General features: G+C 43.2%; 1 protein-coding gene across 2 annotated transcripts in view; it reads right to left on the bottom strand.

Annotated features, from left to right (window-relative positions):
- Window positions 1-627: 627 nt before the first annotated feature.
- The window catches only part of NEGR1 (neuronal growth regulator 1), a 214,475-nt gene continuing 192,338 nt past the window's right edge, over window positions 628-22,764 (bottom strand). For both annotated transcript variants that reach the window (XM_027891061.1, XM_027891060.1), the window contains one exon: window positions 628-4,893. In XM_027891061.1, coding sequence (XP_027746862.1) covers window positions 4,769-4,893 — 125 coding nt within the window. In that variant the 3' untranslated portion in view covers window positions 628-4,768. The remainder of the gene's footprint in view (window positions 4,894-22,764) is intronic.

Raw genomic sequence — 22,764 nt, 5'->3', positions numbered from 1 at the left:
GTCCTTCCCAGACAAAGGCAGAGCAGCCAGAGCGGGTGGGAATCACCCCCTACCCCCCATCCTGTAATGTGGATTTTCATCCTACCCAGTGATGGGGAAGCTTAATATGCCCTAAAATATGAATGACTGAAAACTAAGCTTATGAGAAGTGGCAAATGTGCTGATCTCTGCATTTTTAACATGAGAATTTTCTAATAAAAAGGAACCTTGGAGCTCTTCATGAATTAGGCATAAGGGGATAGGAACAAACAGGTACGTGCTCAGCGCTGAAGGTGCCCCTGTAAAACCTCCCCTGCCCTTGCTCAGACAGAACTCTTGGAGCAGGATTTACTGAGAATCCCTCACAAACCATCCCCAGACTCTGTGCCAGTGCCTTGGCCTGGCTGTTTCCAGTTAGATTATGGACTTTGCCAATTACAGTATAAATCCCCTCCTTTGCCCTCAAAGCTCAACAGAGGAATACAAATAAGGACCAAACCCAGCCCAAATACAGGTCTGCCCCTGCCATGGCCGTGCTCATGGCTGGTCAAATTCAAAGCAAATTCTTCCCTCCCATGCCAATACTGATTTCTTTGCTCTCTTCATATTAAGGCTGAGTGGAGAATTTTTAATTCCTGGGGTTTTTTTAAATTCTATTTTTTCTGTAGCATTTTCTTGTGTTAAAGGATTTTGTGTTGCCAGCAGTAGCATGGAGTGGGGAGGTGGCCCCATTCCTGCAGGGATGGGGGGGCACCCAGGCCCCTCACTCTGCCCCAGCTCAGGGCCACCTGAGGGAGTTGAGTGTACAAGGGGACATCAAAGGGGATGTGCCAGGTTTTGGGTGGCACCACAGCCCCCATGGCAAACCCTGCATTGCCAGTGCTGAAGTGTCAGGCTAAACTCCATACTTTTTCTAAACTTCCTCACATATATCAGTTTATGCAAGAATTTTAAAATTATTTAAGATTCTTTTAAAAGAAATGCTTTTTCTCTTCCCTTTTTTCTCCAAAGAAACAAAGCCTTCCATGGCAGCTGTGAAATATGGATTATTTACCTCCAGACTGGGCACAAATCTGATCCAGCCTTAGAAGTAAATGCATATTTAGTCTTTAAGGCATATTGTTTATCCATGTAAATACATATTTTGGTATACACATTCTTCATAACACAGTTCCGTGGACTCAGTGGAGGTTTTGGTAGCAGAACATTTGCCATTGTCTATCTAGAACACTTGCTCAGAAAATGTGCAAAAAAGCAGCTGTCACTGTGATGGGTTTTAACACTCCTGTGTCTTAAAAACAGCAACAATTAGAAAAAAAAAATCTATTGAACAGTTTAAAAAAAAGCTGTCTAGCTCTGATGGATCCTGCCAAGTTCTAAACCCTTGAGAAACAAACTGCATTTGTTGCAGGACTTGTGAGACATCCTTTCATTGAGTATTAGGATCACATTCCCGACCAGCAGTGCCACTGCTCTGCGTGGTCCCAGAGCCTTGGGGGTGGCAGCCCCAAGCTACTGCACAAGGAGGAACTTCCAGACTTTGGGGGTTCCAATGTGGACAACAACCTTGATATAAACATTCAGCTAAGCCATTTATTTTTTGCATTTGAAAGGTAGGAATAAATATAATAAGATTTCCCCGACAGATATGAACATTATGGGTCAGAACTTTGAAGAACATACACTCAAACAGTTGGCTAAAGCGCACCCCACAAATTACAGGGTTGGAACGAGATGGGCTTTAAGGCCCCTTCCAACACAGAATATTCTCTCATTCTACAGTTCCTAAAATGTGGAATGTTGTGTTCAATTTGCATCCCGGCCCATTTTGAGAGAACATTCTGGTAAGTCCCAGCCTGTACAATCACCAGGTATTCACCAAGCATCCAGCACGGATTCACCAAGAACCAAGTGTCTTTATTTGATCCACTCTGCCTCCAGCTCCAAATCAGCCATAATTGGGGTTGCAGAGTCTCAGAGCACCTTCAGGAGACCAAACTCTACAGACTCTGAGGACACCCATCCCAGCAGCCTCATCCACCCACTCCCAGGTCACTGCTGAGCACGCAGCTCCCACAGACGGCAATCCCTGTGTCACTAAAGGAATGCCATTGGCACCTAAAGATATTTGGGAATTTGGCTGGATTTTTTTTTCTTCTTTTTGGACCTGACAATAATTATGTCCCCCCCCAAGCAAAAATTCAAACATAGGACTAAAAACCTTGTACCTGTCATCCAGTGGTTCTACCTGGTCCGAATGCAAACAGTCAACACTTAACTATGTATTATCTTTCTATATTTAATAAAGCTGCTGTTCATTCTGTTCTGTTGCTGGAAAGATCAGGTTCCAGATATCAGGGATCCCTGGAATGCAATATATCACCAAAATGCAGGATCTGATCCAGCCACAGCATAGAACCACCTCTCAATTCCATATGAGATGAGGCATATGGGTTGAGTTATCCCTAACCTTGTTTTTTTTTCTTTATCAAACTGTACTGCCACAATTCTTCCTGCAGCACCACTGTTTCATAGTGAATGGATTCTAAAACAGAGCACTTTAAAGCTGCAATACAATAGAGATCAGAGTATTAGGGTTGTGTGCAATATAATTTTAGTTGAATTTGTACTCTTTCCTTACAGAATGGATTTTGTCATGTTATTCCAGGTTTTAAAAAATGCCACATTTCTGAAAATAGTGACTGCTTAGCACACAGCTGCAAATAACGGGAGACATAGTTTGGTTTGTCACTGAACCTGTAAAGTGACCCAGGACACCTCTTTGGATTCAACATACCTCTGTTTATGCCCTTTATCAGCAACTACAGCAGATTCACTGCATATTCTGGCTGCACACTGGGACAGCAGATATTGAGTGTAGCAAAACTCAGAGTCCTCCTTGACAAAAAAATGGGATATCTGTGCTGTTTGGGACTGTTGAGTACACCCAGGGCTCAGCTGGTGCTGCTCTCTGCCAAAACCTGCTGTGAGGAGAATTAATGTTGTACTGTAATGTTTGTGTCCGCTACTTGAGCTCATACACAGAACATGGGAATGATCATGGTGAGAAGTGGGGGCTGCCCCACCCCTGGAAGTGTCGAAGGCCATGCTGGACAGGGCTTAGAGCAACCTGGTCTAGTGGAAAGTATCTCTGCCTGTGGTAGGGGGTGGGACTGGATGAGCTTTAAGGTCCCTCCCAACCCAACCCAGTCTGGGATTCTGGGATAATGGTTTTGCTATTAGTGTCATCAATAGTTGTTTGAGAGCAAGTCAAGATGTCTTGGGGTCACCAGGGCACCTGGGACTCAAGGACTGTTGGCCACAGTCGTGCCCCAGCAAGCCCCACAGATGGCAGTTTGAAATCAGGTGTAAACTGTGAGCACATTTCACGGTAACACTGTCCAGGGGTTTTAAAAAATAAAAGCAACATTATGCACTGTTTTGAAACTTGATCCTCATGGGCTGCAGGACTAGGAAATGGTGTGGGGGGACTGCCCTGCTGGGGGAGGGACCTGCACAGTGCGAGCACAAGTCCTGCCTGGAAGGATGACCCTACTGTGGACGGCAACATGCACTTCAGTACCATTACTGGAGCAACCTCCTTTTAATAGATATATGTATATATATAAAATTCTGTTTGATACTTTGTGTATTTTCAGATATCTAAGATTTAAAAGCATCCTTTATCATTGCTAAATTAGCCAAACCAGTACAAAACGAAGTGCAAGAAAAATACCAATTCCCATCAGTTTTGCCGGTAATACAAAAGGGGACAATTCAACTTCTGCCATTTACAGTCATGTAGGAATTTGGATTTAGGATGAGTACAGGAAACCTTCCTACATTCAAAAGATGCCTCAAAATAATTTGTGTTGTGTTTTGTAATGGGAAAACTAATTTTTACAGAGATCACCTACTGGTTAGTGGTGGTGGAGGTAAAAACAAAAAGGACTTGGTGCTATCCTTGACCTAAACCCTGTGTGTGGAGCAGCTCGTGGACCTCCTGGAGATGGGAGAGGAGGTTTTCCTTGTAGCCTGTAGCACCTTCATCCTCAGCTAGAGATTTCTTATGCTCAAAAGGATGCTTTAGCATTTCCCAAAACACATTCCAGATTTGTTGGAGAGGAAGAGGAAAGTCGTGTTTTATGAAGGCACAACCATGCTGAATTTGCAGGAAAAAGGGAAGAGAACAAAAGCAGTACTGCACAACGCAGTTATAATACAAGGCTCATTCTTGAAACCTGAATATCATGCTAGAAGAAAATCTAGATATGTGTAATATTTTGAAGAAGTACTTTGAAGGCAATATTATTTGATTTTTTTTTTTACTCAAAAAAGAATAAATGCTTCTGTGTAAATGTGGAGAGAATGGTGGTCAAGAAGGGAACTGAATGTTTGTATTGCAGCCTTAAAGAAGCACATTTTTACTGCAATATCCTTTTTTCTTTTGTAAACTACAGTCTGCAACTCAGCAGACCATGACTGAATGCTTTTGAAAACTTGTCGATTACAAACATGAAATCACAATTAATATCCTCTAAAAGTAATTTCAGAGTTCTCACGTCTTAAAAAAGGACAATGTGTACTGCTTCACAAGGTAATGCAGCTAATCAAAAAAAAAGGAGGGGAATTAAAGTATTTACATAATGAGCAATTCTACAGAAGGCGATCATCCCCATGTAAGCACGGCTGATTATATCCCACGCTGCTTTTAACAAACTCTACCAGATTGGAGCCAGTCATCAGCACTCTCAGGGAATCCTTAAAAGCCTTTTATGGGTCTTTACATTTAGTGCAGAATGATGTTCTTCAGGTAGAATATGCTACTGAGGGAGGACAGTGTCAACACAAGGTACCAGCAGGAGAAGAGGACTTCGGCATCACCGGTGATCCCATACTGGGCTGTACTGGGAGCTGCAGAGAGAAGGAAAAGGGGTTCAGTGAAAATTCCCACCAAATTCTTAGCTTTCAATAATTCTTCTAAGATAATACTTAGGGCAACAGAAATATTCTCCTGAAAACAGAGAAAACACTGGAAAAGCATCCCAACCCTCCTGTCACCCTGCTCAGGGAATATTCCTGTTTGTTTAAAGAGGATAAATTGTTTTTAAGGCAAGCATTTAAAACTGGCAGTACTTAGTGTCAGATGAGTGTTTCATTTTTAGCCATCAGAATAACTGATCTGTTTCTAAGTTACCGAGCATTAAGATCTACAGTGAAAGCAATGAGAGGGGACTAGATTTAATTCTGTTGGAAAGCAACTCATTTCCCGCCTAAGTCTAAAAGCCAAAGTTTGACAATTTTGCTCAGCCAAAGACATTCCTATGTATTTCCAGTCTCTTTGATGAAATTGTACTTATTTGCTTAACACAAAGTCTTTCTCAAATTCCTGAGTAAATAAAAACTAACATGCAAAGAAAGGGAAAATACAAGAAAAATATAATCCTGAATTCCAGATCTTGTTAAGTCCAAACACTGGAACAGAAATGTCCCTTTTCTGTCTGTACAGAGCCCAGTGCTATGAGCTCTGTTTTTAATGTATGACATTAATGTATGTGATACAACCAAAACCCATTTGGCTTCCCCCCATGCAGAAAGGTTCAGGTAATAAAACCAAAACAAAACAAGATTAAACTTGATTTTGCAGCTTAGTTTAGTGACTGATAACCGTGACTAACTGCAGGACAGGGCACTCTCCTCCTCTCATTAAAAAGGGGCTTTCTGGGTGAAGTCAGTGTGACAAATCAACCTTTAATTTATTACCAGACCCAGGCGAGGCTGCTGGAGCAAAGCACAGGTGCTGTTTCATTTTATGGTATTAAAAGAGTTTCCTCAACTTAAAGATAATTTGAACTATGGTGGCTATAAAAGCCAGCGGAAAATTATGTAAATCTGATTTCCTGCATATGAACCAGCACTGTCTTTCTAAGGTTTATTAAATCATACCTGGATTGTTTCAGCACAAAGGTACGAGGTGAGTTAATGAGGGAAAAAGACACTGACTTGGGCAGATAATAGAGAAGAGTTATGGTTCCCAGAGCTGCCTAACCAGGGGAATTTGATGGGAGAGAAACCTGAAGGAGAAGCAAATCTGGAGAAGTTTAATTATCAATTATGATGTCACAGTAAGCCTACTGCATGACATACAGCTTAAAATATTGTGCTTGGCTCTTAAAAGGTCTTAAAAATTAATAAGCTTCTGCAGCCCTTTTCCACCTCAGAGTATTGAATCACTTTTCTTGTGGCTCCCTGAATTTTTTGATGTTCCTAACTTAATAAAATTCCACAGATTTTTTTTGGTGGTGTTTCACAAACTTGAAAAAGTAAAAGCTTTTACAATTTACAAATTTAAAGGTTCTTAGTGTGGTCTGCTCGGTTCTTCATCTACAAGGAGTAATTATTTTGGTAAGTAATAAGCAGTCTTGCTTCCATGGGCATTTGCACGTGCAAGGGCACTTTGTTCTTGGATTGTTAATTTTCATGGTGTTTTTGATGGTTCTCTGTGTCAGACTAAGCCCTTAGTTTAGGAATAAATGAAAAGGTTTAAACACTTGAAAATAGCATAAAACAGCTGCTTTTTCCCCTCCTTTGAAATCTTACCATGTCATTTTTTCACATACACACACAGTCACAGTCTTAATATTCATGGAGGAAGATAATGGTGCAGGTATGTGTGATTAGGCATTAAATAAAGCTGGAATTATTTGAGTCTGTGATTACATCTGCAGCTATCCTGGGCTTTTACATAATCCCTATCACCACCATTACAACAGAGCATGACATTTAAAACTGATTTTACAGCCTGTGAAGCTTTTGCTGCACAGAGAGGGGAAGGAGCAGTGGTTGGGCTCGAGAGAGTTAAAGATCCTCCTCCAGAACAACATTTTGATGACTCTGCAATAGAAACCAAGGTCAAATGGTCTGGTTCCCCTTGTGCTAACCCTTGTGAAAGGTCTGGAGCACCACAAGTGGCTGAGGGAGCTCAGCCTGGAGAAAAGGAGGCTCAGGGGGACCTTCTGGCTCTCTGCAACTCCCTGACGGGAGGGTGGAGCCAGGTGGGGGTCGGGCTCTGCTCCCAGGGAACAAGGGACAGGGAGAGAGGAAATGACCTCAAGTTGTGCCAGGGGAGGCTCAGGTTTGGCATCAGGTGGAATTTCTTCCTGGAAAGGTCCATGCAGCCCTGGCACAGCTGCCCAGGGCAGTGGTGGAGTCCCCATCCCTGGAGGGATTGAAAAGCCATATGGATGTGGCACTTGGGGACATGGGTAATTGGTGGCTTTAGCAGTGCTGGGGAATGGTTGGACTCGATGATCCGGAAGGGCTTTTCCAACCTCAGTGATTCTGTGATTTTATGAGCTGCAAATTCAGTTCACAGTCCTGGTAGTGATACTTTAAAACACCTTAAAAGACAGTGAATTTCCACCTAGAAGAAGATTTAAATGAGCTTGATGAAAAGTCTGATGTCTGAAATATAAAATGACCCAGGATTTAGAAGGCATAGTAAGTTTAAAACGTCAGCTTCAGTCATGGAGGGGCAATAATTTTCTTTCCTGCTAATGGGTAAGTCATTAAATGTTCCTCAGAGCCTGAGCAGCTGCATCCCTTTGGGTGAGGGAGTAATATCCAGCTGAGCCACACACACAGCAGCACCACTGAAGAGCTGGGAAGAGATCATGGATTCACAGGTTGGTTTGGGTTAGAAGGGATCTGAAATGCCATCTCATCATTTACATGCAGAGTCAGCCCTGTGGAAGGAAAAATCCCATGACTGACCCCAAAGTCCCAGGTGCACATCTAGGATGGCCACAAGCTCTTATCAAGTTCTCTTTTCTTCTAATTTAGTGATTATTCTACATAATCCTAATGTTTTATACCAGCTAGCAGTTGTGAAAATATTTAAGACACCCTTAGCATAGATAGGATTATATTCAGACATCTCTCCTGATGCTGAATAGAAAGGAACAAAGTAATATTATATCAGTATCTCTAATTAATACAAGAGATTAGGAGAAGTGCTGTGCTGGAACACACAAACCAGCATTTCCTAACACCAAGGGCTGCATTAACCAGAAATAATTATAAGCTTTAATGCTGATGCTGTGTAGACAAAAGCACGGACCCCTTTAGGTTGTCTGAATAAGCAAGACTAATTCTGTTAAATGGATTATGCAGGGAGATGTTAATAAGCATTTCATTTAACTATATTCAGGTTAATCATTTACTATAGGAAAGGCTTAATAAATTGGATTTTTTCATGCAACATTTAAAATATCCAGCAAAGGAAGGAATAAACTAACTCAAGGTCAAAGCAGGAAGAAAAAAAAGATGAAAACGACTGAGCTGTCAAAAATGTTCTTTTAAAAGAGAAGATTGTGAGATAATGGGCCTCGGAAGGCTCAGCCGAGTCCTGGGATAACATCTCTACATATTGTTACACTTGAAGTTAGTTGAGGATTTATGGCTGTGCAGGAGAAGGCCGACAGTCTCTAAAAGATCTGTTGGAAGGGAGTGGGTGATAGAGGAGATAATCAGCCTGGAGAGCTCCAGAACAGGCTTCAGAGGGCTCCGACCAAAGGGGAGCTTGTCAAGATGAGAAACATCCCCCTGTGCCTCAGAGGCCAAGGAGGGTTGGAGAAAGCTTGACCTTGGGAGAACAAAACCTTAAAGTCTTGTCTAAAAGTGACTCAGTGAAGACACCGATTTGTTTAGTCTTATGCAAATGCAATCATCCTCCAGGCTGAGAGACAGGAAATTCACTGTGATGGAAAATTCACCAGTGAAGTTAAAGAGATAAATCTGAAGGAGGAGGCCCTTTTGAAGTGTGTGCCAGATGGAGGCTGTGATTAAACAGGGCTTTGACCATGATAATAACACTGGAAAATGCTGAGGATTTTACTAATGTTGAAATGCAGTTGGACCGTGGCTGTGGTGGCTGACAGGTGCATGTGGAGACTGAGAGGGTCCTCTCCAGTCTCATGTTCCTTTGTTACTGGCATGGGGCTTTTTTAACAAAAAATTCCACCTGTAGAGGTCATACCTTGAATCCTGGGGTCAAATTTCAGCTGCTCAGGACAAGAAAGACATTGAGTGGCTTCCTTCCCAGAGAAGGGAATGGAGCTGGGGAAGGGTCTGGTGCACCAGGATTAGTTGAGGGAGCTGGGGGGGCTCAGCCTAGAGAAAAGGAGGCTCAGGGGGGACCTTCTCACTCTCTACAACTCCCTAACAGGAGGGTGGAGCCAGGTGGGGGTCAGGCTCTGCTCCCAGGGAACAAGGGACAAGATGAGAGGAAATGGCCTCAAGTTGTGCCAGGGGAGGTGCAGGTTGGACATCAGGAAAAATTTCTTCCTGGAAAGGGCTGTCCACCCTTGGCACAGCTGCCTAGGGTTGTGTTGGACTCTCCATCCCTGGGGGGATTGAAAAGCCATGTGGATGCGGGACTTGGGGACATGGGTTAGCGGTGTTCTTGGCAGTACTGGGGGAATGGTTGCACTTGATCTCAGAGAGCTTTTCCAACCTGAACAATTCTGTGATTCTGTGAATCCCTGAAATTGTGCAGGGATCCCTGAAAGTGTGCAGCACTGCCCAGGCCAACCTCCCCAGAGCACCTGTAAAATGCACAATGATTCTATATTTTAAATAAATGTATAGGTTTGTCAGAGATTGTTTTATAAGGGATCTACAGTCAAACTATTTCTGTATCCCAGCAAAGAAAGTCAATTGAGGAAACCAGTGCTTCCCAAAAAGTGAAACACTTACGCGATGGTTCACGGGGCACTGGAAAACTTTCTCACTGAGTATAAGGAACTGCTGGATGAGGATGCTCAACACACTGGACATGAGCCACAGCATGAGCTACATCAAATGTTTCAGTCCAGGGAACATCCAAATCTGGCTCAGTTATTGCCTGGGCAGCCATTCCCTGTGTTGCGTGGATGTAATTTTGGGTAGAATCTTGCTTTGGTATATTTTCCATCCGGAAGAGCTCATCACTCCTGAGAAAAATCCATCTGAAAATCCTTGAGAAAGGACACAGGAAATACTGCAGAAGTTGTCCAAGAGCAACTCTGCCCCATGGATAAGCCAGAGCTGGAGAGGATAAAACTTAGAAGTGCCAGGTTCTTAACAGAGTGGCTTTATCCTTTTCTGAGATGTGAGTGCTGGCAGGAGGAGCCCCAGGAGACTGATGTTATTGATAAGAGAAGGGTATTGTCAGACCCTGCTCTTTGGTGTCCACACAGGGCAGGAATTGTAAAATGAGATGCTGATTTGTCCTTATTTCTAATTTAAAGGAATAAAATGGCATTTTATGACTCTAAACATAGGAAAACAGAGAATAAAAAATTATTGCTAAAACTGCAGAAGCAAATATCTGCGATTTGTAATGCTAAAATACTAAAGCTTAGTATTTTAAACACTTGAGACATGCCACCAGCAATGTTTTAAAGTGAAATGTTATCCCAGTGTGTGTAGTTCTGTGTATACACAGAAAATAAGACAGAAGCATTTCTCAGGAAGATCCGAGTTGGGACATGCCCTGTATCTAATTTAAAACTGGTTCTTGATACTGATTTTGACTGAGTTAAAACAAAAAGTAAGGTTGAAAGGATGAAAAGTCAAGCAATTAAAACATGGTAACCATAGCCAACAGCTCCGTAATTTCCTTATTGTGGGGATCTTTGCCTGGGAATTGGGGTTCCTTGGCTGTGGAAATACTTGAGTGAGGAGGCAGCAGGAGACACACGTTTCCCTCCCTGCCTTCCACAATAGTTGGAGTCACCCTTCCCATTCCTCCCACCAGCATAAAACTACAGTTAAATATTGTAAACAGCAACAAACTCATTTAAAATCAGCTAAAAATACACCAGGCAATGTAAATTATAAAGTCAGATGATTTTTGCTGGGTTCTTGGTGTGATGGGACTTGCCAGACACATCCTGCAGTTGTTACAGCCAGACCTACTTAATGAACATTTAACAGCTGCGTTTCCTTAGGCTTGGAGAGACAGTGGAGCCGGAACTGATGGCACTGAGCACTACAGGGAAAAGAGTTTAAGTGTCTTAATTCCTGTTCTCAAATAACTCTCTGAAACAAAGCATTTCCAAAGTCATCAACCTCTCAAAATGTAAGTGGGGGCACCTTAATATCTACGGATGGAAACGAAGCACCTCCGACCCCCATGGGCAGAGTCACCAGCAACACGTTTCTCTCAGCTAGAATTCTCCCTGTTCCAGGGGGACCATCCCATGCTCAGGATGGAGAGGGGAGCAGTTCCAGATCTAGACAACACTTTGGAAACATGATCCTGGGGGATGGGAGGACACTGGATGGCAGCAGCAAGCAGCAGCCCCGGTCCAAGGGTGGTGGTGATGCCAGGAGGACATTGGGTCAGGTCACCTGTTGGATTTTTGCTGTCTCCTGTTTCCTTTTCACACATTTCACTGTCTTGAGACCTGCCTGGGACAACCAATCCTCAGCAGCCTCTCCCCTATTTTCAAAAACTGTGCTAATAAACGGAACCCTGAAATTGTAGGGATTTTTTTCCCCCAGAAGTTCATTCTTCCTTTCTGCCAGCTTCCGAAGTCTCATTTATTTTCCATATAAATTTGACTTTTCTCATACAAATCCAGGTTTAAACCTGGTTGTTACTGTTCACAGACAAACACTTAATTGAAAAAAACGAGGTGTGTCATTTTAGAGAAGCAAACATGTCTAATCTTCCAAACTTATAAATGGTTGAGCAAAAAAACCTTACAAATGGTGAATAAATTTTGCATCTAATTTATACTTTAAAAAATCATGATAATGTGATGATATGTAAAGTTACAGATTGATTGGCAAAATCTGGGTAGAAACTGAAAAAGGGCAATATAACCTTTTAATTCTAATTAAAGAAATGCTCTTGTTGAAGAGTATTTAAGATACTGGAAAAAAAGGAGGCACATGGGATAGTTTATAATGAGGCACAAGACGTGACAACTCACAAACACTGACCTGTTTAAACAGAACAGTCTCACAAACATTTTCTGTTCACATGGCAAAGGAATTGCTGTGTTTCTCAGCATCAATGTGTGCTTTTTAAAGGAGTTCAGCATGGAATTATTAGTGATCCCATAGTTAGAGACCTACAGGAATTATACCCATTTGCTATTCAGTGTAGTGCACCCCTGAGTTGTTACAAACCTGCTGCTACTGCACTGGAATACATTCCAAAAAGCACTTTATATTGCCACTGTTTTCACAATGAAGGGGAATTAGTGTAACTTTATTACCCAACTGTGATTTGTTTCTGAACTCACATTTTGAATTTTAATGTATAGCTGCCTAAAAAAAAGTCCCCATTTATGGGGAATTATTCACTCAGCAGTACCTAAAACTCCCTGTAGATTCTGGTCCCTCTGACTGTATGGCCTCACTGTTGTACCTACTCAGTGATGGAGAAGAGAAGCCTTCAAGGAGACCTCAGAGCTCCTTCCAGAACCTAAAGCAGCTCCAAGAGAGCTGGAGAGGGACTTGGGACAAGGGATGGAGGGGCATGACAAGGAGGAATGACTTCCTCTTGCCAGAGGGCAGGGTTAGATGGGATATTGGGAAAGAATTCCTCCCTGTGAGGGTGGTGAGGCCCTGGCACAGGTTGCCCAGAGAAGCTGTGGCTGCCCCATCCCTGGAAGTGTCCAAGACCAGGTTGGATGGGGCTTGGAGCAACCTAGGATAGTGGAAAGTATCCCTGCCCATGTCAGGGGGTGGAACGAGATGACCTTTAAGGTCCCTTCCAACCCGAGTCCAGGATTCTATGAAATGTCTCTGGGTGCCACTGACTCAGAGCTCTGGGGTTGCTCCTCACTCCAGTCATTCCCACACCGTATGACATTAGTCACAGCCCCAAAACCAAACCCAATTTTAAACCCTTACACATTACTCTATGGTGTATCTTTAATAGAATTTCATTTAGACAGAGATAAACTCTATCACAGCAAATAAAAGCCCCTTCCATGAAATACTGCAAAGGAAAAGAATCCTTCTCAGGCATTGATGGGATAAATGAAGCAGCTACTGAAGACAAGGTGTCTCGGTGTTTAAGAGGATGAAATAGTATAGCCTTGATGGACTTGGTTCCTGCCGCAAGGAATATTTCATAATCCAGAGAAGTATTTATGAGGAAAAGTACTGTGAGGGAACAGAATAAAATCTGACTTTATATATCATCCTTTTTACTCAAGTTATGTTCCATTTCTTTGTGTGGTTGAGACTCTCAGTTATGCTGGGAAAATGAAACATGTTTTAGGAACTCTGGAGTGATGAGTGTGAACCAGCCTTGGAGGAATGGCATGACTTCTAACAGACAGAGGAGATGCCAGCCCCAATCCTGGGATGAACCTGTGCTTAACTGGATCACCACCTGATCCAGTTTAACCGAAGGTGACAGGAGAAATTAGCCAAACTGGAATCACTGGCTCCGAGCAGCCAGAACACAGTTCTCCGGAGCAGCCTGGTCACCCACAGCCCCAAATCATCTCCCCAAGTCCTCTACCACTGACCAACAACACAGGGACTGTCCCAAGGTGACTCGAGCTGGGATTTAATGAAGAACCTCAAAGCTGAATGTGCCACAGTAGGAAGGAGCTGCATGAATTCCAGGGGAGGAGGAAAACTCCTGTGGAGTTTCCTGTGGAGGAAAATTCCAAGGGAGGAGGCACAGGTTGCCCAGAGAAGCTGTGGTTGCCCCATCCCTGGAAGTGTCCAAGGCCAGGTCAGATGGGGCTTGAAGCAACCTGGGTTAGTGGAAGGTGTCCCTGCCCATGGCAGGGGGTGGGACGAGACGGACTTTAAGGTGCTACCCAACCAAAATCAGTCTGGGATTCTGTGATATTTCCCAAGATGTCAGTATAAAGGTGTCCTAGTTCTGAGAAATACATGGACTCAGAGACAAGTTTTAAATAAATACAGAATTTGAGCTATTAATTTGGAGATATTTTACACTGTAATTCACAAGAGAAATGTACAACTCGCAAACTGTTTTTCTTGCCCCAGATTTGGTGAGAAAACCATTTTTTTCTGAGTTTATGTATGGAAAACCTCAAAATTCGTCACAGGGAGGAAAGAAACTCTTTCTTTAGAATGAACCCTGAAATCAATTTTAGAGACTTTTCTAAATGATGTAGCAATTGAAACTTCCATTTCTTTAAAATGCTGCTTTATAACTGATATCAAACCTAATTGCTATTATTCATGGGAAATCTCAGCCTAGCAGGCAGTTAGGCTGCCTCACCCTGGGGCTACACTATGGTGACTAAATATGGGCATCACAATCATTTTCCAAGCTTTGCTTCAGAAAGGTGACTTTTGGAGTATCTGCAGAGTGATGAACACACTGATTCTGGAGCACATATATGGACTCTTTTGTTGATGTGGTTGACAGGTTTTCTTTTTGAAGCTTTCAATTTCTTTGAACTAACTTAGATTTGAAAACCTGTGTTAAAATGTTGTAAATACATAGTTTTCATTAGTCAAAGGCAAAAAGATTCTTGCTTATTTTGCAGAAGTTCTTGGCAGGCAGATATGCTTGTTAATGTGACGAGTACCACATTCCTATGTCCTAGGAGACACACCAGAGCTTCCTACAACAGATCTTACCAGCATATCTGAGAACCATGGAATATCCTGAGTTGGAGGGGCCCACAGGGATCAATCACCCAGTCCAACTCCTGGCTCTGCATAGACACCCCAACAATACTCAGAAACCCTGTTTCTGAAAGCATTCTCCAAATGCTCCTTAAACTCTGGCAGCCTTGGGGTCATGACCACTGCCCTGGAGAGCCTGTTCAGTGTCCAACCACACTCTGCAGGAAGAACCTTTTCCTGATATCCAGCCTAAATGGATGGGATGCCAGAGTAAGGTTCAACCTGTCCCTCACCCTGTAAGAATCCTCCAAGTCATTGCTTTTGGAACAGTCAGGACAAAGGAAATCACAAATCCAGCTTGGGTTTATGAGTCTAAACCCTTTTATCTTGTCTGGAAGATGTGGAATAGCAACAACTGTTGAGGTGGAGGGGGATAACAATTAGAAGAGACCATTTTAAAGGAAACTTGTACGCTCATCACAAATAAATAATATATTATTTCCTATTACTGTGCAGTTTTCTGATCACATGACTGGTTTTGTATGGGATTTGTTCAAGGCTGGGACCACCTCTTTATCCACATATCTATGATACTCCTCTGGCCCCAATTTTGTGGTCATCTGCAGCAATCAGCAAACCCAACCTTGATTAGCTGAAAACGAAATAGAAAACAAGCCTGATGCTGGTTCTGCACAGAAGTCTAAAATTAATCAGGAGAAAGGATCATGATCTGGACATGGTAAATACAGATTTGGTTACGAGGACATTGAGAATACGACCAGAAAAGTACCAGAAAAAGCACTGGGAGAAGCAAGAGCTGCCCATTCCCACTCCCCCATCCCTGGGCTGTGGTGTGTAGCCCAGTTCTCAAGTGTATTCCAGACCAGGGGGGCTGGAAAAGTTCTTCAGTGAAGGAGAACCAAGAAGAGCCAAGGACTGAGGCTCTCCATGAGAGATATTCCCATACCAAGTGGTACAGAAACTTCTGAGTCACCTGAAAAGGTCCAAGCTGGATAAATTTCTCCACTTCAGAAGTCTGATGCTGCAGCAAAACTATGGAGTGATAAAATCTCCTGCTGAGAACCACAGGTTGTTTTGAAAGTGAAGTGTTCTCAGGCCTTATGCACCTAATTTTGGCGGCCTACAATAACTGCTTCCCTGACAATGTGGCCCTCATTTGTAAGTGTCACACTGGAGAAAATGAAAAGCATTTTAATGTGACAGAAAAATTCAACTTGGGAGCTAATTACTTTAATTTGAGAGAATTTTTGGCTCATCTGCATAGTTGACAATTATTTACAACTTCCATTGATAATTAGAGGTTGGGTCTCATGCAGAAATATTGCAAATGGCTTTGAAGACATTTGCTGATCCTTCTAACTTTTAGAGGAAATTAATTTATTAGTAGTTAATATGTAAAATATTTGTACTTCTGACCTTTTGTTAAACATTCTTCCTATATTTTAAATGATTGGTTGTCAGAACCATTTTTCTCCAAGTGACGTGTGACATTGTAAATAAGCTCTAGAATTAAGCAGCACATTAAATCTCTGTGTTCAGTGGCAACCTTTGATAGTTCTCATATATCATGAGGACTCTGTTGGTTCTGCTACGTTGAGGCAATGTCATATGCACTGTGAATGATAATTTTTTATACTGAACTTTCCAGTTTCTGGATGGTTTCAACATCATTCTTCTGCTCTTGACAAAGGATTTTGAGTTAAGCAAGTTAGGACATGATTTCTCACAGTTTCTGGTGACTGTGTATGAAGAAGGAACTTTTTTGCTGAAGGAGCTGACACCTTTTAACAAATCTTCCACTGCTTGTCACATGATTTTTAAGATGTAAGGTTTATTCAGCTCTTCTGCTGATTTTCTTAAGCATTTCTTAGAGGTTTCTCTTGGTCATATTTCTGCATAGTGTATATATTGTTCTTGTTTTATAGATAAATTAAAAACCCCATAATCCATCCAAGTTTACTGCTGAACCTTGCTAAGAGCCAAGGAATTAATCATCAATAGTGCTTTGATTACAATAAGGTGATGGATGAAATAAATAACAAAAAGTCCAACTGTTTACTGATTTCAAAAGGTTTAGTGGCACCTTGAATCATAACACCCCTCAAGCTGTGCCAGGGAAGGTTCAGGTTGGACATCAGGAGGAATTTCTTCCTGGAAAGGGTGGTCAGGGAGGTGGTGGAATCCCCATCCCTGGAGCTGTCCAAGGAATGACTGGACGTGGCACTCAGTGCTCTGGGCTGGGTGACAAGGTGGGGATCGGGCACAGGTTGGACTCGATGATCCTGGAGGGCTTTTTCAACCTCAGTGACACTGTGATTCAGTGATTTTGTGACTGATTCTGTGATCCTGTGAGCTGACAAGGCTGGTGTTATCTCTTGGGTTTGTCTTGTCTGTCAATAATGCTCAATCCTGTCCTTTTTCATGGGGTGCATCTTACACTGAAGGACACAGGGTAAGTCATCTACATGAAAGCAATGCATATCTCGCTGGCACATGAAATCCCTCTAACACACATTTTTACAGAACTACCAGGACATTATGTGCTCAACAGCATCAATAAAAGAGCAGGTTACCCGGCAGTTTTACATTTCCTACATTAGTTAGTAAATCCAGTGGCCACCCTTCCTCTCCTATAGTAAAACTTGCTGAGCCTTTTCATGAAGGATGATTGCAATTTCCACCGGGCTGTGTATGCAAGGAAAAAACATAAGTCATCAAAAGCTGAGCTATTTGCTCTTAAGATACAAGAGCGTTTTTCTTGAACACTTGACGTGACATTAACTATTCATGAAACTCAAGAGTGTTCAAACACTGCCTAAGTAAAATTGTTACTACTTTTCAACTTGATTGAGATCTTCTCCGAGCTACCCTCTCCAGCAGCCAGCAATGTGCTCCCCACACATGAGGAATGCAGAGAGTGTGCAGGTAGTGCAGCTGTGAACTATCGATTCGCTGAGAGTTGAGTTCCTCCTCCCACACTGATTCATGATCACGGCCTCCATTTGGGTCACACAGTATTTAACCACTTGTAAATTTTAATTAAATGATTTGTCACTTTGAGCATACAGTTTGTCATCCTGCAGCCGAGTGATGTGTCTCTCTTCGGGACTGACTCAAGGGAGGGCATCCATCTCTCCTGTCACCTGCCTGCCATTAGGGGGATGTAGCCATGGCACAGCAGGAGGGTCTGTGTGACAGGAGCCACTTCCGTGAGTAAGCCAAGCCCACTAATTATAAAAGCACAATTTTCTCTTTCATCATTAACATGCATTTAACTTTTTGCTGGAAAACAGTGCGAGGAAAGGGCCCTGGAGGTCCTTGGTTGGTAGCCAGTTGGCCATGAGTCAGCAGTGCCCTGGCAGCCAGGAGAGCCAACCATGTCCTAAGGGCTTCAGGACCATCACTGCCGGCTGGGCCAGAAAGGGGATTGTCCCACTCTGCTCTGCACTGGAGTGGCCTCACCTGGGATACTGGGGCAGTTTGGGGCACCACAATCTAAGAAAAAATTAGAAGCCATTGGAGAATGTCCAAAGGAGGGCAACAGAGATGGGGAAGGGCCTTGAGGGGAAGCCGGGTGAGGAGCGGCTGAGGGCATTTGGGCTCACTGCAGTTACAACTTCCTGGGGAGGGGGAGAGGCAGGCACTGATCTCTGCTCTTTGGGGACGAGGGACAGGACCCCAGGGAATGGCCTGAAGGTGTGTCAGGGCAGGGTTAGGTTGGATCTTAGAAAAAGGTTCTTCTTGCAGAGGGTGGTTGGGCACTGAACAGGCTCCCCAGGGCAGTGGTCACAGCACCAAGGCTGACAGAGCTCCAGGAGGGTTTGGATGATCCTCTGGGGCACCTGGTGTGACTCTTGGGGATGGTCCTGTGCAGGGCTAAGGGTTGGATTCAATGATTGGATTGTGAGTCCGTTCAAACTCATATATTTTGTGATTCTGAGTGCACCAACCCCTTTTCCCTGCAGCACTTGGCCAAATCTTGTTTTCCTTTCCAGTAACTTACTTTCTCTTCTTCCTGTGCAAATCCCACCTATAGCTGCCCAAGTGTCTGATCCCTGCCAGCTTTTAGATAGTTGTAGCTTTGGGAACTACTAAACCAGAAGTGGTATCTCACAGAGTTTTTTTTGGTTTTATTTTAGTCACTTCTAGAACTCATTTAGCTTTGGGAATCCACAGCAACCTACATTTCCTCGTTTCATTTGATGTACTCTTCGTCTGATTGGAAGAGATAATGAATAATAATTTCCTTAACAGTTTGTGCCTGCCCAAGGTTCTCTTTCTCTGCCTAAAGCTGTCCTTATATGCAAGATGTTGATTCCGAAAGAAAGTGAAGCTTATAAACCATATATATAGCTGTTGTCTGGCTCTGTTTTCTTTTAATTGTTTTTTGTGACTCTGTAGCTCTTTCTCTTCTCTGTGCCACCCCTGGAGTCCTCATTTCAATGAATTTAAATAGCTGCATGTTATACAGCATTGAGGTGAGCACATGGATTTCACACGGCTGCAACAAGGGTTAATCCTTCAAGGCAAAGGGCCTCTTGCTTGTGTAGGGACATGAGCTGCTGCTTTAAAGATGTTGCTTCAATTGTGAGGGGTCACCATTTGTGAGCTCAAGGAGCTTAACAAACATCATAGAAAGTCCAGCCACAAAATACACAGAAAACATGTATAATGGAGTCAAGTATTTTGTATTTTTCCTGAACGTGCAGATTTTCTTTTTCCCAGAGTACTTTCAGATTTCCACACTTTAATCAAGGGTATAATGTCAAAGAGTTGAGGCCCTGGCACAGGTCCCCCCAGAGAAGCTATGGCTGCCCCATCCTTGGAAGTGTCCAAGGTCAAGCCAGATAGGGCTTGAAGCAGCCTGGTCTAGTGGAAGGTGTCCCTGCCCATGGCAAAGGGTGGGACTGGATGAGCTTTAAGGTCCCTATCAACCCAACCCAGTCTGTGATTCTGTGATTCCATGATTCCATTTATCCTTATTCACTGTTCCCTCTGATGAATGACTTGGGATTGCAGCAGGAGCTGTCACGGCCATTGGGAGGACTCTGAGCTTTTGGAGCTGCTTGTGAGAGGGGGGATGAAACCCCTCACCTCTGGAGCCACTTTGGGTTGTCTTTCTTCTGGATGTCCCTGAGCTGTGGGAGTCCCTTTCCAGAGCCCCTCACCCCTCCTGGCTGATGCTGCTTCTCCTCTGCAGCTTTTACTGCTGCTGGAGGATTTTACATTGGAGGCCTTTCGTGCACCAGCCTTTCCCCACCTGCTTTTCGGCTTAATCCAGAGGATTCTGGAGACATTATGGCTCAGCTTTGCATATGTTATTACACAGAGGAGAGGAAAAAAAACCCAATAGTTGAGATTTTTCAAAGCTGACTGGGAGCTTTAGGCATGACGATTCTGTTACGTGCCATGGCTTTGAAAATCTCTATCAGTTAGTACAATATTTTGGTGGAAAGAGAAAAAACCCAGTATTGGTGCCTCTGTGGGAGGCTCCTTCCTAATTAATCATAGAACCATGGAATTGTTTAAGTTGACTTTTAAGTTCATCAAGTGAAACAGTCAACCCACAACTAGCTCCATGTTAAGCACTAAACCATGTCCCCAGGTGCCTCATCTACGGATTTTTTGGACACTTCCAGGGATGGAGACTCCACCACTGCTCTGGGCAGCCAGTGCCAGGGCTCGACAACCCTTTCCATGAAAAACTTTTCCCTAATATCCAATTTAACTCTCCCCTAAGGGAAAGTGCCCTTTGAAAGGGAAAACAAAAAGCACCAAAAAAAGGTTCTTTTGTATTATCAGCGATCGCCTTGTAGGTGATCTGTGTCTCAGTTCTGCTTGGGGTGCAATCAGATGAACCTGACATGGTGCATGTCCCTCTGCTCCAGAGGGACGCACGGACTCCCAGGAAGGTTTTCCAGCCAGGCAATGGGCAATTTCTTTCTGCCGTTGATTTTGGCTCAAAATAAGGATTTAGAAAGACAAGACAGAAAACAGCACGTGGTGCTTGGCAGAAACATGAGTAGCTCTTGGAGTAGCTATGGATGGCATATTCTTAAAAAAATACAAATAGAAGGGGAAATGAGATATATTCTATAATAAAGTAGGAAAATCTCACACTTGATGCTGAAAGTCGTTCACCTTTCCTTTTTTCCATCCTCTCTGGGAATTAAGGGAGCTTTCTTTTGAGTGTGTATCCCAGGCCACACCTGCCTAAAGTGCTCTTGGGAAGACAGGGATGGCCTTTTGGATGCCTTCAAACCAAACCAACTCTGACAGTCTTGGCGACACAGCAGATAAAGACACAATTTGCCTCAAAGACAATTAACTTTTTTCCTAGTTTGTACCATGTATAACCCTTAAATAGTAAAATCATTCAAGTTTCTATGAAAGGAACTTTTTGCATGACTGATTTGGAGTTGGATAGTGAAAATCTGCATTTAACAGGTGGGATTTCCACCTCTGTAAAACACAGATCCTTCCTCATTTAGGAGTTGGACATGATGATCCTTGTGGGTCTCTTCCAACTCAGGATATTCCATATGAGAACTGAACACTAAATGTGACTCTGCAATGTGGGAGGGTAAGACATAGTATGCTCGGGTTTGGAATCCTTACAAACAGCAATGCAGACATTGCTTACTCCAGACATATCTCGATAAGCAGAGTACTTTGCTTTGACAATTTACTGCAGATTATTCAAATGACTCCCTGTTTTCCCATCACAAAATCCATACCCTGTTTGTTCAAGTGAACATGCTCTTGAGATTTCAAGACCGAGTTGTTTCCTGAATTGCCTCGGTTTGGCAGCAAACTCATTCAGAGTGGTTTGATACACCATGCTGTTGAATGAGGAGCTGAATGGTTGGCAATCATTCGTCTGCAATCAGGGGTATTAAGGAGGGTAAATTCTATCAATCCTTTGAGATGCAGCCCTGCCATTGTGGAAGATGATAGAGGGAGAAATGCAAAGCTGAGTCATGTACCTTGAGAGTGAGAGGGATGTACAAAAGATGTCAAGGTCAATCATTTTGTCATCACTGAATGTCCCAGTGTCATCCAACATCACTCAACGTGGTGCTATATGGAGGTGGATGGGTAGGAGGGGACAGGCTGCCACTCATCCATTGAGTTAAACTTCCTCTCCCTGACGCCAACATCTTTTTCTTACGGAAATGCCTGACTAAGCAGCTGAAAATGCTCATATATTTTGCAAAACTTCCATCTTGATGAAAAATGCCTTTAAAATTGTAACCAGATGGTCTCACAGTGTTTTGTGGATTCAGAAGCTCAGTTAAACTGTGGACTTAATGAAAATCATGCCCAGGAACAGGTGCCAAAGCACAGGAACAAAGTGAATTTACCTTGTCAACCTTACTGGATTGATGGAGCAACACACACTAAACTGAGCCTGAGCCCTCAACATGTTTCTTTCCACCTCCACAGTGTGCCCTGGGTGGGTGTGAGGTTCCTACGAACACCTGCCGATCAGAGGAACAAACCTCTGGGCCTGCCACACCCAAGGATCATCTGCATCCTTGTTTATTTTTGAATTTTGGTATTCAGGTCATAATTCCTCATCAGCAGCTGGACCTAGAGGAAAGCAAAGGTCACAGTGTAACAGGAAGTCTCTAACACAAGGCAGGCTCAAGCCTATAACACAAAGTACATGCCCTAGACTTGAGCTCTTCTCCAGTTCACTGCAAACCATCTCTGTTTTACTCAGCACTCTCAGCTCCACCAGCAAACAACCTCAGTCTGCTCATAGTCCAAGTCCATTTGAGCCCTGTTGGATGTTCAGGGACTTCTGCACCGCCCTCACCAAAGTATTTGTGCCTTCACAAGCACTTCCCATTCCGAGGAAGGTCTGTCTCCAATAATTGTAGAGTCCTAAACAAAATCAGGTAAAACCAAGACAGCACCACTCCTGGGATTGGTGACAACTCATGCAAAGAAATATTTGTTTAATTGTTCAGAGCTGCTGTTATTCCTACACACTTGGAAGGACATTGGCTTGGCTCAACCATCATGTTTTTACTTACAAATTTTGGTGCTGTTTTCTTTAACCCAGAAGAGATTATTGGAAAAAAACCCACATCCTATGGTGTTTCTTGGGTTGCCTGAGAGCTCATCTGAAAAGTTTAA

Source organism: Empidonax traillii, unplaced genomic scaffold (assembly GCF_003031625.1).
Source record: "Empidonax traillii isolate 1590-97213 ecotype Southwest subspecies unplaced genomic scaffold, ASM303162v1 scaffold309:size1915965, whole genome shotgun sequence".
Lineage (NCBI taxonomy): Eukaryota > Metazoa > Chordata > Aves > Passeriformes > Tyrannidae > Empidonax > Empidonax traillii.
The sequence above is the reverse complement of the archived record's forward strand: the minus strand, read 5'-3'. Positions and strand labels throughout refer to the sequence as shown.